The sequence below is a fragment of the Kogia breviceps genome, chromosome 2 (genome assembly GCF_026419965.1).
Source record: "Kogia breviceps isolate mKogBre1 chromosome 2, mKogBre1 haplotype 1, whole genome shotgun sequence".
Lineage (NCBI taxonomy): Eukaryota > Metazoa > Chordata > Mammalia > Artiodactyla > Physeteridae > Kogia > Kogia breviceps.
Genome location: NC_081311.1, coordinates 107,805,567 through 107,822,815, shown reverse-complemented (window position 1 = coordinate 107,822,815; position 17,249 = coordinate 107,805,567). Strand labels below are relative to the sequence as shown.

At 37.9% G+C, this 17,249-nt stretch overlaps 1 protein-coding gene across 2 annotated transcripts in view; it reads left to right on the top strand.

Annotated features, from left to right (window-relative positions):
• MCM6 (minichromosome maintenance complex component 6) overlaps nt 1–15,930 on the top strand; it is a 43,720-nt gene extending 27,790 nt beyond the window's left edge. The window contains exons 13-17 of one of the 2 annotated variants that reach the window (XM_059053677.2): nt 788–949; nt 8,673–8,808; nt 9,290–9,445; nt 11,897–12,036; nt 15,593–15,930. In XM_059053677.2, the coding sequence (XP_058909660.1) occupies nt 788–949; nt 8,673–8,808; nt 9,290–9,445; nt 11,897–12,036; nt 15,593–15,709 (711 nt within the window). In that variant the 3' untranslated portion in view covers nt 15,710–15,930. Of the gene's footprint in view, nt 1–787; nt 950–6,284; nt 6,384–8,672; nt 8,809–9,289; nt 9,446–11,896; nt 12,037–15,592 lie in introns of those variants that run through there. The other variant, XM_067025935.1, reaches the window with a different exon arrangement.
• The last annotated feature ends 1,319 nt before the right edge of the window (nt 15,931–17,249 follow it).

Genomic DNA, 17,249 nt, shown 5'->3' with positions numbered 1-17,249 from the left:
TGGATAAAGGGCTGATTCTTGTCCCAGGTGGGACATTGAACAGCATAAAATTTCATCACACTTTTCAGAATGGTGCACAATTTAAAACTTATGAATTGTTTATCTCTGGGATTTTCTATTTAATATTTTCAGACTTCAGGTAACCACAGGTAACTGAAACCACAGAACGTGAAGCCACTGATAGGGGGCAGTATTATATATATTAACTTCTCTTTTTCCCAAACACTCCATAAGTTAATTAACTGAGCCTCAAGAATAGCCTGAGTAGTAATTTGTTTAATGAGCTTTGGCATCTTGGGTATAAAAGTATACATTGTTGGGCTTCCCTGGTGGCGCAGTGGTTGAGAATCCGCCTGCCGATGCAGGGGACACGGGTTCGTGCCCCGGTCTGGGAAGATCCCACATGCCGCGGAGCGGCTGGGCCCGTGAGCCATGGCCGCTGAGCCTGAGTGTCCGGAGCCTGTGCTCCACAACAGGAGAGGCCACAACAGTGAGGCCCGCATACCACAAAAAAAAAAAAAGTATACATTGTTTAGAAATGGTCATTTGCTTAAATACTAACTCTACTGTCTTCCTATTCATAAAATTAGTACATGGAATTCATAGTCCTCCTTTGTATTAGTTTCTTTTGAAAGGCATTTCAGTATTAATTTCTTGTCATTGGTTTCAAAGTTTTGACCTTCTCAATTCCCCCAGGGTATCTTCACCTGGGAGGCTCTGAAACTTAATGTTTAAAGCTGCTCCCATTAAGTAGAAATGCTCTGACTTCACTGATATCCTGAAACAGATTTCTAAAGAGTCAGAGGACTTCATTGTGGAACAGTATAAACGCCTCCGCCAGAGGGATGGTTCTGGAGTAACCAAGTCTTCATGGAGGATTACAGTGCGACAGCTTGAGAGCATGATCCGTCTCTCTGAAGCAATGGCTCGGATGCACTGCTGTGATGAGGTATCAAAGTCACTCTAACATAATGGGAAAGAGAAATTGATTTGTTGCCTTACAAGCTGTTTTTATGTTTGGTATAGGACATACTAGCATTTGCTGCAGGTTTATTTTTATATAACTGTTGAGTGCTCATAGGATACATGACCCCTGACCCTGGGGTTTTTCCCTTGAAGAATGTTGCTGTCAACCATTTATTGAATGTAGTAGTTAGATTAATGATAATGAGATAATCATGACATAGATTATAGAGTACATACATATAGGGGTGAGTTCAAGATTAATGCCATTCATTCAAGGAAAATTTGTTTAAACCCTACAGTGTGCTAGGCCTGTGGGCAGGGGATACGGATATGATAATGTAGCCTCCAGTCTCCTAAGAAGGTAATTCTCCTTCTTTGTATAACATGTGGATATTAAATTGTCTTTGAGCCCTGGGTTCTACAGGTACATGTCAGTGGGTATTTAGGGAATAAATGGGGAGCAGAGTGGAAGGACGCCCTCATCTCTGCTTCAAGCAAACAAGCCCTGCTTTATCTAGCTTTATATTTTACACAGTGTAAGATTTTGTTTGAGGAGGGAGTTTGGCTATTTTTCTCAATAGTATGATTGAGGTATAATTCACATAGAGGAAAATGTACAGCTTTGACTTTTTACATACACCCTTGTGGCCACTCAGCTCATAACAGAAGGTTTATATCATCCTAGAAAGTTCTCTTGCACCCTTTCTTCCCCACAAGTAACCACTGTTCTTACTTCATTCACCATTTCTATCCCATAGATTTCATTTTTTGGCTTTTTTCCTTTTGTCTAATTTTTCAAATTCTCTGATATGGTGCTTTACTGTTTACAAAATACTTTCACACTGGCTTACTTGTTTTTCTTTGATTCTCCTGACATTTAATGGCCATCTCTGTAAGTTAGGAGATGAATAAAAGAGCCCCCCCAAAAAAAAAAATTAAAAAAAATAAAAAATAAAAGAGCCCCTGTCTTCCATTGCTGATAGTTTGGTGGGAGCAAGACATATGTTAAATTAAGCATGTGAAATATGAGAGGATATTATGATAGAGTGTCATCAGCAAAGAGTACAGAGATCAATGAATTCTTTCATAACAAAGGTGGAGGGTTTGGGGAGATGCCAACATTTCAACTGGATCACTGAAGGGTGTATAGAATTTTGGTAGGCATTTTTAGAGTGAAGGTGGAAAGTTTAGCAAGAGTGTAGGGTATTGGGAGGAATATAGTGGAATCTGTAGAGAAAGAATAGGCCATGATGGAGGGGAATTCTTAAAAAGCACACTAACATTTGTACCTTCTTTTTTCTTCATTGTAATGTTTCTTAAAATGAGTTTCATAGAACTGACGTGTCTTGGAGAATTTCTAACAGATTTTTCTTTCCTTTTTTTGGTTTTTCAGTAGGTGGCAAATGCACATAATATGAAATAAATATACATATATATGCATATATATATACACAGATACAGTTCCTGAATAAAATCGAGTGTTTTGCATATATTTAAGAGCCATTTCTACTTCCTTTTATCATCATATTCTTTGTTCATTTTTTACTTATTGTTTTATTAGAAAGGCTTCCCCACTCTAAGATTATAAAAGAATTTTCTCAGGATTTCCTCAAGCATTTAGATGGTTTCATTGTTTGTATTTAAATCGTTCAAACATTTGGTATTTATCCTGTGTAAGTCAGTAGATTATTTTTCAGCTAGTTTCCTAGTTGTTCCAACACCACTTACTGAACAATCCATCTTTTCCACACTGGTTTGGTACACTTTTATTATATATTAAATTCTTGTGTTTGTTAGGATCTCTTTCTGAATTCTGTTCCTGTGCTGTCTCAGCTTCCTCTTGCATTAGTACCACAATATTTAAAATGTTCTCTTTTGTTCTACTGCATTGTTGCACTTTTGTTCCAATGCATGTTCCACTGCATTGTTCTCTTTTGGCTGTTGTGAACTTAATAGCCAGCTGGCTTTGTTTTGTTTTGGTTTGGTTTTATTTATTATTGATATTCACTGTTTGAGGAAAACATCCTAGGAACTTGTTTGGAAAACCCAGGAAATTTTGAACAAAGCACTAACTATTCTGTCTCTAGACTGCTGTTCTAATCTATAGATTCTGAACTTGAGCTACAACATTTCCAGCCTCCAGCCACCAGACTGGCCCACATAATCCTGATTGGCAAGAACCAATTCCTTAATACCTATCCTATTGCTCCTGAATTCAGTGGTTTTTGTATCCTGACAGACTCCTTGGTTTGTCTGAAGTCAAGGGGAGATTCTGTTGGCATTCAGGGACCTCTCTGTTCAGCCCTGAAATGGGTTTTTCCTCCAATTGCATGGCTTTTCCCTATACTTGTGCTACTAAATGTATAAAGGTATATAATTATACCACCCCCTAGATTTTCCCTAATTGTTGAATATATTGTGAAATATGAAATACATTTACTCTTAAAGCTGTCCATTTATCTTTATTTCAGAAATATGAACATAGGGCCAGCATATACTTGAACTCAGTGTTTGAGGTGAAATTTAAATATGAATAAAATAAAAATAGTATACCCCCCAAAATTATTGATATTGAGAGCATGTTAAATTTATATGTTAATATGGAGAATTTACTTCTTTATGATGATTTTTCCTGTGTAAGAAAACATAATAGCAGTTAGAATCTAGATTATGCCACTACAGAAATCTCAGCTGTTTAAAACAGAAACAACATTTTTTTGCTCATGCTTCATGTTCATTTATGTTAGCCAGAGGCTCTCCACTTCACATCGCTCAGAAATTCAGGCTAATGTAAAGGCTCTTTCTTGATATACACTTCCATGATCACAGAAGATAAAGAAAAGACAAGGTGAATCATATGCCATTTCTTAACCTTCTATCTAGAAATGACATGACACTGCTGGTCACATTTCATTGGTCAGAGGAATTAACATGGCCATGTCTAAGTTCAAGAGATTAAAGCAGCACCTTCCTTTCAGGTGTCTAGAATGAGAAAAGCAAACATTCGTTAACAGTTCTGAGTACCAGAGACCTCATCTTTCCACTTATGTCTTTTGTTTCACTCAGTAGGTTTTAAAGTTCATATGATTTTTGCATGTTTCTTGTTGAATTTATTTCTTGATATTTTGTTATTTTGTGGGTATTGAAGGTAGACTTTTTTTCATTTTATATTTTAACTGGTTGTTGCTTGTATGTATGAACTATTGATTTCTGTATGCTAGTTTTGTACCATACTGATACCTTTTGTTTGTAGTAGTTTTTCAGTTGAGTCTGTTGATTTTCCAGATTTTTGTTCTTATTTGCAAATGATAAATGGCGTATGTTTTCTTTCTATTCTTATTGAAAAATAAACTTAATCTTTTCCCATATTCTCCACTAATTTACTTTTGCTGTTGCAATGTAATGTCTAATAATTATGACATTGGACATTTTTTTTCTTGTTCCTAATTGGCTCTGTGGCTGAGATACAATGTGTTTTTATCAATAGGAACTATACATTATTATATCTTGAATATTTTTATCAAGAAGATTGATTTTGGGGGGGGCAGTTATCTTGTTAGTGTGTATAGAGTTAATCATGATTTTTTTTTTCTCCTGGATCTATTAAAATGAAAAATAAACTAATAGACTTTCTAATGTCAAGCCTTCCTGGAATAAATCCCGCTTTTTTAATGCATTTGGCTTCTGTTTGTTGTTATTTAGTATTTTTAAAGCCGTACTCATAAAAAAACATTGATTTCTGTTTGTTTTTGCAGTCTGTTTTATTATCGTGGTTATTTCATTTAAATTTTTGAAAGTTTTTCCCTTTTTTCTCTATTCTAGAAGAGTTTTCAATTGTATTAAAATTATCTACTGTTTTACTGATATGAATTCTCAAGTAAAACTCTCTGGGTCTAGTGTATACAATTTGGGTGCATGGTTCTTAATTTCTGCCATGGAAGTCAGTCTTGTTTAGATTTTCTATCTCTTCTTGGGTCAGTTTTGGTAAGCTACATTTTCCTAGAAAAGTATCCACTGCCAAGGGTTGTTTCAGAGTTTAATAATATCCAGTTAGAATGTGTGTTTTTGGTTGCTTGTTTTAATTTTACTGCATTGTGATTAGAAAATGATGACTCTGTTTCTCATTTAGTTTTTTGGGTTTTTGGAATGTGGTTTTTTGGATGCTTTGTAGCCCAGAGCCCATTTCCATAAGTGTTCCATGAGCACTTCAATGGAAGGCCTAGTCTCTGTTTACAGTGTATATAATTTTATATATATCTGTGAAGGGGGAGGTTACCTTATTATGTTACATAGGTCTTCTATTATTTTGTGGGGTTTTTTTGGTCTACTGTATCTTTTCTAGATTGAAAGTTAAGTCTCCTATGGGGACTTCACTGGTGATGCAGTGGTTGAGAATCCGCCTGCCAATGTGCAGGGGACACGGGTTTGAGCCCTGGTCTGGGAAGATCCCACGTGCTGCGGAACAGCTAAGCCTGTGAGCTACAGCTACTGAGCCTGCTCTCTGGAGCCTGCAAGCCACAACTACTGAAGCCCGCGTGCCTAGAGGCCGTGCTCCGCAACAGGAGAAGCCCAGGCACCGCAATGAAGGGTAGCCCCCACTCACTGCAACTAGAGCCTGCGCACAGCAACGAAGACCCAATGCAGCCCAAAAATTATTAATTAATTAATTAATTAAAAGAAAAGTCTCATGAATAGTTTTTATTTCTCTACCAACATAGTTGTTGTCTCTTTGTATTTATCCTTTTTTCTCCTGTAATTTCTATTTTACTGATATTGTTGTTCTCCTAACTGATACATATATTTTCATTGAGATTTGTACCCTCTAACTTTGTCTCATTTATACTTTTTGGCCTGAACTCCACCTTGCTTTCTTTGTTTGGTATACCTTTGCCTAACTTTTTACTATTTTTTGGCATTTCTGAATAAGTTTAAGTGTGTCTTATATACATATACAGCATAGAGTTGGATTTTGTTTTGTGATGCAAACAAAATTTTTTTTAGTGTGTAAGTTAAACCCATTTACATTTACTGGTATGAGAGATAGGTTTATTTGAGTTTTTGTTTTTTTTTTCTTTTTATAGTTGACATGATTTTTCATTTTGTCACTTTGCTTTTGCTTGTATGTGTAGTTCTGAGATTCAGAAAGTTATTTTATTTTAGTGGTTACTTTTATTATTATAACTTTATATTGTACCCTTAGTTCTCTATTGGTTCTCTACTATGAAGTGATAAAATTAGCATGTTTCATCTTCTTTCTTCTCTTCCCTCCCAACCACCTGATTTTAGTAAATAATATTTTACTGTTTACCTTTGCACAGTCAGATATGCTTATCCATGGCTTGATTTATCATCTGTTACAGGTGAGAGGCAATCAGCAAAATTTTTTTTTAATTGGGGTATAGTTGTTTTACAATGTTGTGTTAGTTTCTACTGTACAGCAAAGTGGAGTTCCCTGTGCTATACAGCAGGTTCTTGTTAGTTATCTATTTTGTACATATTAGTTAGTGTATATATATGTCAGTCGCAATCTCACAATTCATCCCACCCCCCTCTTTCCCTCCTTGGTGTCCATACGTTTGTTTTCCATGTCCCTCTGCCTTGCAAAAACATTGATCTGTACCATTTTTCTAGATTCCACATAAATGTGTTGATATATGATATTTGTTTTTCTCTTTCTGACTTACTTCATTTTGTTGTATGACAGTCTCTAGGTCCATCCACACCTCTGCAAATGACCCAATTTCAGTCTTTTTTATGGCTGAGTAATATTCCATTGTATATATGTACCACATCTTCTTTAACCATTCATCTGTTGATAGGCATTTAGGTTGCTTCCATGACCTGGCTATTGTAAATAGTGGTGCAGTGAATATTGGGGTGCCTATGTCTTTTTGAATTAATGGTTTTCTCTGGGTATATGCCCAGTAGTGGAATTGCTGGGTCATATGGTAATTCTATTTTTGGTTTTTTAAGGAACCTCCATACCGTTTTCCACAGTGGCTGTATCAATTTATATTCCCACCAACAGTGCAAGAGGGTTCCCTTTTCTCCATGCCCTATCCAGCATTAATTGTTTGTAGATTTTTTTGATGATGGCCATTCTGACTGGTGTGAGGTGATAACCTCATTGTAGTTTTGATTTGCATTTCTGTAGTAGTTAGTGATGTTGAGCATCTTTTCATATGCATCTTAGCCATCTGTATGTCTTTGGAGAAATGTTTATTTACATCTTCCGCTCATTTTGGGGGCTATCAGCAAATTTACTCCCATCTCTTGGGTCTCCCTGTGCCCCCCTCTATCTTCAGGACATATACCATTTACATTTTGTTCTGTCACTCTTAATTCCCACGTTTGTTTAAGTATTAGTTTTGTAGCTAAATATGTGCAAGGCATGATCATTGGAGATAAATTTGTTATGATTTCTAACTTAGCACTTTGCTGATTGAAATTTGGCCTTTTTTCAAGGGTTTGATGAAAAAAATGAGTTCATGGGAATAATATTCCCTGAGTGTTATGTTCAACAGCGTTATTTGTAGTCTTTTCCTGAATGACATCCAACCTCTGGCTCATATTTTCTTTTCTTATAAATTTTTCTACTGTATCCTGACGTCAGTTGTTCTTTGGGAAAATCTGAGGCCAGCCCTTGATTATTAATTTTTCCTCCAGAAGTAGTTTGATATTTTTCTCTTTCCAAAGTATTCTTTCTTAGTTTTATAGACCAGTAAGTTTACTAGGATATATCTTGATATTGACTGTTCCCAAATGGCTTGAAGTTTCATTGCAGGTGGTAATGTATTTAAAGAAAAAAAAAAGGGCTGCTCTGCTGGGTTTATCTGTTGTTAGTAGGGCTCAGCTTGTTAGGAAGGGAGTAGATTTAGAGAGACTGTTGGTTATTTATACAAGGACTTAAAGCAATCTCCCCCTGCCCCGAAATAGACTTGTAATTTTTCTTCTAAGTAGGCTTTTTTTTTGAGGCAAAACATACATACAGAGAGTGCACAAATCACAAGAGTACAGTTCTGTTAACTTTCAATGAACATATCTATGTAATCTATACCTAGATCAGGAAGTTGAACATTCCTTACTAGCATCTCTAAGAGCTACCCTTTCAGTTTGTTTACAGTCACTGCTACCGTTCTCTGAGGATAAACTTTTTTTTTCTTTATGGTTATATAGTATTCTAACCATACTTTCCTGATGGTTAGTTAGGTTGTTTTCAATCTTTTTTCCCCTCCCAGTTGTGGTTAAATACACATAACTATCAGTGAATGTATCACAGTGATTGGCTCATTCTTCTATTAATGGACATTTGGATAGTTTCCAATTTGGGTTCTTAGGGGATGTGCAGGTCTTTTAGTTCATCTGGTGTATTTATATGTACATTTCTGTTTGGTGTGTACCTAGGAGTGGAATCATGGGGTCATAGATTGTAGGTGTGTGCAGTTTAGTAAAGCCTGAAAATCAGTTTTCCATAATGGTTGTAACAATTTATATTCCCAACAGCAGTGAATGAAAGTTGTCTACATTCTCAATATTGTCAGTCCTTTTAACCATTCTGGTGAATTTATGGTGTTCTCTCATATTTTATGTTGTATAGAAGGAGAGTGTGAGAAAACCAAAATGCCACTGTAGTTGCATATGGAGAAAGTCTGTTTGTTACATCAGAAAGACTGGCTTACTGATTTACTTCATCTTGATTGGCTTAGGTCCAGCCTAAACATGTGAAGGAAGCTTTCAGGTTACTGAATAAATCAATCATCCGTGTAGAAACACCTGATGTCAATCTAGATCAAGACGAAGATGCCCAGATGGAGGTAGATGAGGGCCCAGATGGCATCCATGGTGAGGTGTCTGTTCATGACTGTTCTAGAGTTAGGGACCAAAATGTTCTCTGAGATGTCTTGGTAAAAGTGCACTTACTGATGGTTGTGAAGTCTATGTAGCAAAAGGGGAAAAAATGGATATTGAATCTTATTAACTGTTTCTAAGTTAAAATATAATTAGTTGATATAAAATATATATGCTTGAAAGACTGAGAGAAAAAACACCAAAATGGAGATAGTGGACTTAATATTGCAAATGCACTTTCAGATCATGAAATCCTTTTATCTCCCAATCTTCCCATCCCTTCCAAATGGGTTTTTGTCTTCACTGGTAGCATTTATAAAGTTTCTAATTTATTTGTACAATTACTAAATACTGGGTATAACTATATGGTTGTTTTAAAATTAGTATTAAAATATAAGTAGTATATTTATAAACATTTAATAGGGGAGTATTGGAGGCACAGAAACAAGATTCAAACAGTTAATATTTCACTTAGGTCATGCTGATAGCCCTGCTCCTGTGAATGGAATTAACGGCCACACTGAAGACATGAACCAAGATTCTGTTCCGAAAGCCTCCTTAAGGCTGGGTTTCTCCGAATACTGCCGAATCTCTAACCTTATTGTGCTTCACCTCAGAAAGATGGAAGAAGGTGAGGCCATACTTAGTGCTGCTCGCATGATGAGTCATTTACATAAGCTGTATTCACATAAACAACTTTTTTTTTTGTCTAACAGATTTTTTTTAACATCTTTATTGGAGTATAATTGCTTTACAATTGTGTGTTAGTTTCTGCTTTATAACAAAGTGAATCAGCTAACAACTTCTGATTGCTAAAGATTGTGTTATTTTGTCAGAAGGGATGAGAAACTGTTAGACAAGGTCACTTTGGCAAACAAAATCTACTAGGGAATGTCAGCATATCTACCAGCCTAGACATTTCCCCACAGTTCATTGTCAAATGTTTATGACTCATTCTTATTAATGTCCTTGGCCTATTTTAATATTTGTGAAGCCAAATTTGGGATCTGATAATATATAAAGACGCACTTAACAAATGTTTTTACAGATGCAAAGTCACTTTTCCTTACAATGGGTTTGTTTAAAATGTATGGACTCCTAGGGTATTTATATTTCATAGACAAGTAATTGAACTCAAAAGACTATTAGCACAAGTACATTCCAGACTAGAAATGAAGTAAAATCCTCATGTCTCTGTAGGTAAAGTATAATATCTGAACATTACTACCCTACCTGTTCTTGACTGCTTTACCATTCTATCCAAGTTTTCTCAACCTATAATTAGCTACAAGGCAGAAGGAAAAGTGATTAAATCAAGGGGTTGAACTTAAACTTCAATTTGGTGATTAACCATCAGAAAATTCTTATTTGACTGTCAGAATGCTGGCTTCTGGACATACTCTCATTGCAGTGTCCTAACTGTGATGGAGGAGAATAACACCAGAGATTGTCTTAGCTTACTAAAAGATTTAAGCCCTTTAGTTTTTGCCCTCATTCCCCTGGGAACTGTGGACCAGTGGGAAGGAGGAAAGAAGGCAGTAAAGAGGCCACTAGGACAGAGAGGTTTTAGTTCCAGTCCCTTCTCACATAAAAAGATTTAGGAGCAAACATTCCTGTTTTCACATTGTACTTCATTCTTTCTGTCTCTCATGTTTTCAACATGGCCAACCATCAGTGGAGCAAAGATATGATTAGCACCCACACAGTGCATTCCACAGATAAATTCTAGGTTTTCTTCCTTTCCCTAAAAAAAGAAAAAAGATGCTATTCACCCAGCCAGGTAAGTTATTAATTCTCAGTCTTCAGATAGACAGCTGTTTTCTAGCAAAAATTTATTTTTTTGTAAATTCATTTATTTATTTAGGCTGCTCTGGGTCTTCGTTGCCGCACGCAGGCTTCTCTGGTTGCAATGCATGGGCTCTAGGGCACATGGGTTTGTTGCAGTATGTGGGATCTTTGTTCCCCAACCAGGGATCAAACCCAGGTCCCCTGCATTGGGAGATTGGGAGTGCAGAGTCTTAACCATTGGACCACCAGGGAAGTCCCCTAGCAAAACTTTTTTTTTTTTTTTTTTTTGCGGTACGTGGGCCTCTCACTGTTGTGGCCTCTCCCGTTGCGGAGCACAGGCTCCGGACGCGCAGGCTCAGCGGCCATGGTTCACGGGCCCAGCCGCTCCGCGGCATGTGGGATCTTCCCGGACCGGGGCACGAACCCGTGTCCCCTGCATCGGCAGGCAGACTTTCAACCACTGCGCCACCAGGGAAGCCCCAAAACTTTTAACTGTAAACCAAGGAGGTTACTTACTCAAAAGCATTTGGACAAACCACTGAAATTTGAGTACAACCATAATAAAACTTTTCAGAGGCATCATCAGTAAAGCTAAAATTTTCCTATTTTGATTTTGTATTTTATTAACAATTTCTAAAATCAAGACAAATGAAGTTTTCTTTTATTATACTTTATATCTGTGATAGTTAACTATCTGATAGTTTAAAATATTGCCAGGTTCCAACTTTTCTTGTAAATTTAGAGTTCTGGACTCTAAAGGGCAGGTAGTTCAGTCAATAAGGATAGACCTTGCTGGAATAAATTGGTAATTTATTTTTGAGTGAACGCCTATGGATTTCACTCCTTGGTTGACCTCAATTCCATAAAGTGTTCCCCTTTCCAAAGAGGAATAGTTGTATTTAAGCAGTTTTGCTTGCTGTGACTTCATTCCTAATTTATGCTTTCAACTGCTGTTGACAGATTGTCATAGGTGGTGAAGCATGAGAAGGTGAAGGAAACACCTTCATACTTTGAAATCGTTATAGCTTTAAGAAACTTGTTTCTTATAATCTCTATTTTTTTAGATTTTTGGTTTCATGATAAAGTAGGGCATACTTTAATTCAAGTAATATAACAGGTTATTTCAGGCTTATGCTGGAAGATTGCAAATCTTATTTCAGCAGATATGTTTTCTGACAGATTGAAGGTTATCTAATCTGTACATTATCCTGTGCATGCAGACTCCAAGAATTGGCAATACAGTTTGCTACAAGGATAATTTAATCCTTTTAAAATGTATTTTTTGTTGTTGCAGAAGAGGATGAGTCGGCATTAAAGAGGAGTGAGCTTGTTAATTGGTACTTGAAGGAAATCGAATCAGAAATAGATTCTGAAGAGGAGCTGATAAATAAAAAGAAAATCATAGAGAAAGTCATTTATCGACTCACCCACTATGTACGTATAGAATTAAGCTTTCTGGGGTATTACGGAAGGAGTTCATGCCTCATATCTTTGTAGGTTCGTTAGATGTTCATTTATTTTGAATCATTAGGATCTAGTCAGAATTAGAAGTTGTATAAAACGAGAATTATTAACAATTAATTGACTTATTTCTTCTGCTAAAATAAGCAGAACTTAAAGCTGGTAAAGTGAATTTAGGGTCTTATTATTTGTGTGTTTTTAACCTTTGTTTTCCACTCTACCATAAACCTTTGAGCGTCCTGACCACTGTCACCTATTTTCTGCATTTTATCCTTCCTCATATTCTTATCTCCCCCATTACCCAGCTTAAAATCTATCCCGTGATCACTTTTTTCTAATACTTTCAACTTCATTCATTCTCTTTTTATATTACTTGCTTGGCTAAACTCCAGATTTGGTTCAATCTAATTAGTTTTCTATACCTATATCTAAGCAGTTAAAAGTATCTGGAGAAAAGCATACAACCATGTGCCTACTCTTATTTTAAATTCATGACCACGGATCTCAAATGGACAATTATTTACTTCTGTCTTATCAACGTCACAGTAGCACTGACCTCACAGTAGCACTGCCCGATGCTATTACTTTTCCCTAGGCAGTTCATTCTCCTACTCTCTTAAAGGACCATTACATACATATCTTCTCACTACTCCAATCAGTTGATTATTTTCAGTATTCAACTTGTCAGCAGCATCTGTCAAAGCATCTCCTAGAAATACTTTGTCCACTTGGCTTCTGAGTCACCATGTTCTCCTGGGTCTTCTCCTTCTCACTGGTTATTTCCTCTTATTTTCTTTTCCTGAGTCTTTCTCTTGTCACTTTTTTTTTTTTGGTGGTACGCGGGCCTCTCACTGCTGTGGCCTCTCCCATTGCGGAGCACAGGCTCCAGACACACAGGCCCAGCGGCCATGGCTCACGGGCCCAGCCGCTCCGCGGCATGTGGGATTTTCCTGGACCAGGGCACGAACCCGTGTACCCTGCATCCGCAGGCGGATTCTCAACCACTGCGCCACCACGGAAGCCCCTCTCTTGTCACTTTTTTTTTTTTTTTTTTTTTTTTTTTTTTGCGGTATGCGGGCCTCTCACTGTTGTGGCCTCTCCCGTTGCGGAGCACAGGCTCCAGACGCACAGGCTCAGCGGCCATGGCTCACGGGCTTAGTTGTTCCGCGGCATGTGGGATCTTCCCGGACCGGGGCACGAACCCGTGTCTCCTGCATCGGCAGGCGGATTCTCAACCACTGCGCCACCAGGGAAGCCCTCTTGTCACTTTTTAAATGAAGTATTATGCTTACTCCTCAGACCTCTTTTCTATTTATATTCACTGCCTAAGTGATCTCGTTTGGTTCTGTGAATTGAAAACCATTTGTGATGACTCCCATATTTATATCTCCAGCTCTCACCTATCCTCTAAATTGCTAATGTATGTAGCTAGCTGCCTACTTGCAAATTAATAGGCTTCTCACACTTAATGTGTTCAAAACAGTTTTTCCTTGCAGTGTTTCACTTACTCAGTTGCTTTAAGCCAGGCACCTTAGAATTATCCTTGATTCCTTGATTTCTCTTTCCCCTTACAACTTCTTTTATAAGCAAATCCTGTGAGCCCTGCCTTCAGTATCAGTATCGGTATTCTCTGTTTTCTTCTCACCACTGTCACATCTACCCAAGCCACCATGCATGGACCTCCATGGGTGCCTCCTAACTGTCCTCCCTTGCAGTGGCTCTCTGCCCAGCAGCCAGACAGATCTTTTAACAAATCAAGTTGTTTTAGTGCCCTTCCTTCTAGTCCTTCCCTCACATTTAGAATAAAATCCAGTCTCAGTACTGTGGCCTGCAGAACCCTACACGAGCAAGCCCCTGTCCATCTCATTCACCTCATTTCATAGCCTCTTCCCCTTGCCCATTCTCAGTGACACTGGCCTTGTCACTGTTCCTTAGACACACCAAGCATGAAGGCCTTTGTATATGCCCTTTGTTTCTTTGCCCATATTCCATCCTCCATTCTGAGGTCTGCTCAAATGTTACCTTCTCAGAGAAGTTCTTCTTGCCTGGCCAGTCAAAATAGCCTCCTCCTTGCTGTCACCCCCCTTACCCTGTTTTGTTTCTTCATAGTGCTTATCATCGCCTGACAGTATAGTCTTTATTTAGGTGTTTATTTTGTCTCTCTTATTAACATGCAAGCACCATGAGGACAGGGACTTTGTTTCTTTAGCCACTGTGTCCCCAGAATCTACAGTGGTGCCTAAGTCACAGAGGGCTCAGATACTTGTTAAATGATTGAATTTTTCTGTTCAAATGGCAGAGATTGCAGTTGACTTCACAATGCTCACTATATAAATATTATAGTTGTCACATATCAGGGTTTGTCACATGAAGAACTATTTCCCTATAGAACTAGATGAGTCTATGGTTACAGGTATGGGGGTGTGGGAAGAACTATTCCATTCAAAATTTAATGAATAATATGTATAAAAATAAAGCTGAGCTGGGGTGGTGTTGTGCTCAGAGTTGTCTATCTAGTTAGTGGTGGGCAATGTGTTTGCATCAGGCCAGCCCTTCCCTCCCTGTGGCCCTGGGATCAGTGTAAGATAAAATGGTCCACGCAAGAAATCCACATTCGGACACATTGTGAAATTAACTGATCTAAATTGGGCTTACCTTTTTAAGTTTGATTCACCGCCTGAGCCAACTCAATACAGAAGACTAAGGAACTTGTACTGTGCTGATCAAATGTACTTCCTGTGAACGTGTGTTAGTATATAGAGTGAGTGCTTGAAAGTGTCCAATCCCTCTTAGTGGAATTAGTGCTTATACTGTGGGACTTTTCCATCTTCTTAGGATCAAATCACTATTTCCTGAGTTCCTCTGTATGGGCCTTTGGTAGGAGTCCTTCTCATTTGTGGACATATTAGACTGACTTATAGTTACATCATGGCTTCAAATCTGTCATCAAGTTTATTAAGACACATGACATGTCCTGCTTTTTTTTAGTTATTAGGTCAGAGTGAAAATTGTTTCATGTTAATTATCTTTAGATTCTACTTCTAACTAAATTGTGAATGGATGGTATATAAAAGAGTTCAGTGGCCAATAGTTAAAAATTAACATAATAGTAAATGAAATTAAACACTTATCAGAGTGATAAACAGAATCATAAACATACTTATCAGAGGATTTTATACAATTGCATGATTGTAAAATTCATATGTTCTTTTTTGAAGTTATATTTATAAGTAGTTGATGTAATATGCTAGGGAACCTGATTAAAAATCACAATGTCAATCTTACTGATATATTTCTTAATTTTTCAAAAGAAGTTTATGATATGAAAAAGTCTGTATCCTAATGGGAAGGTGACTTAGCAGAAACTTGATATCGACTTTAAGATATAGTCCTTTTTCTGAGAGAGTTTCTGGGGGGAAATGAAAGAAAATATTAGTCACAAACATTCAGAAGAAGGGTCAAGTCCTGTGTATCTTAGCATTCATATAATACTGCTGGAGAACTGAGGACAAACGTTTGTGTTTCATAGGATCATGTCCTAATTGAGCTCACCCAAGCTGGATTGAAAGGCTCCACAGAAGGAAGTGAGAGCTATGAAGAAGATCCCTACTTAGTAGTTAACCCTAACTACTTGCTTGAAGATTGAGCTATTGAAAGTAACCAGAGAAACTGTGGCCCTCCACCTCTGGCATGGAGTCTGGGTGGAACACTACTAGCCAGAGAAGTGCTTCTGGGAGTGATGATTCAGGAAGATTTACTCTGAGGAAGAAGAACCAAGTTGATTGTCTTGTCACATTCCTTTTATACCAACACAGGTTTTATCCCTTTGTTTAGTGTGCTTCTTGCCTAAAAAAAGTTGGATTGCAATAGTGTGTCATTTCTATAACTAAGACCTTTGTTTTCATGTGTAGGAAAAGGTCTGTTGTTTTTATGTTATGTGGTGACTTACTGGAGAAATAACTTTTTTCAATTGCCAACTACTTTTTTTCACCAAAATAACTTTTTCTGCAGTGGTCTATTGGATTTATTTCTATTATAAATTATTGCTTCCATTTATTCATGAATATGAGTCTTTCCCTTTTTGCTTGATTCCTGGGGCAGAGGGGTGGAAATACAGCATTATGGTAAATATTTAGGTGTAGGTTCCTGTGAGGAGAGTCCTTATAAGAATTTGTTAGTGTGAAAGCTAAGAGGCCTTGGAGATGGCTTTCCAAGGTTAATTCCAGTTCTCTTTGGCTTTTTTTTTTTTTTTTTTTTTTTTTTTTTTTTTTTTTTTTTGTGGTACGCGGGCCTCTCACTGTTGTGGCCTCTCCCGTTGCGGGGCACAGGCTCCGGACGCGCAGGCTCAGCGGCCATGGCTCACGGGCCCAGCCGCTCCGCGGCATGTGGGATCTTCCCGGACCGGGGCATGAACCCATATCCCCTGCATCGGCAGGCGGATTCTCAACCACTGCGCCACCAGGGAAGCCCTCTTTGGCTTTTTTTAAAGAGAGTTTATGAAAATAAAAAGCTTATTATACTTTTTCATTACTCTTTAATAACTTTTTAAACTTATATATCCTAAGAGTAAGGTCTCAGAATTATTTTCTAACTGCTTTTTTAAGGGAAATACATCTTTTTTTTTTTTTTTAAGATTTTTTTTGTTTTGTTTTGTTTTGGGGTTTTGGGTTTTGTTTGTTTGTTTGTTTGTTTGTTTTGTGGTACGCGGGCCTCTCACTGTTGTGGCCTCTCCCGTTGCGGAGCACAGGTTCCCGATGCGCAGGCTCAGCGGCCATGGCTCATGGGCTCAGCTGCTCCGCGCACGGCATGTGGGATCTTCCTGGACCCGGGCACGAACCCGTGTCTCCTGCATTGGCAGGTGGATTCTCAACCACCGCGCCATCAGGGAAGCCCTAAGATTTTTTTTTTTTGATGTGGGCGATTTTTAAAGTCTTTATTGAATTTTTTACAGTATTGCTTCTGTTTTTTTCCTCTGGTTTTTTTGGCCACAAGGCATGTGGGGTCCTAGCTCCCCAACCAGGGATCGAACCCACACCCCCCGCATTGGAAGGTGAAGTCTTAACCCCTGGGCCGCCAGGGAAGTCCCCAATACCTCATTTTCTATATTACAGACCACCCTTAAATTTTATGGCATTTTTCCAGGAAAAGAGTTATTGCTGGTTATGATATTAATAGTCCCTGAGGCT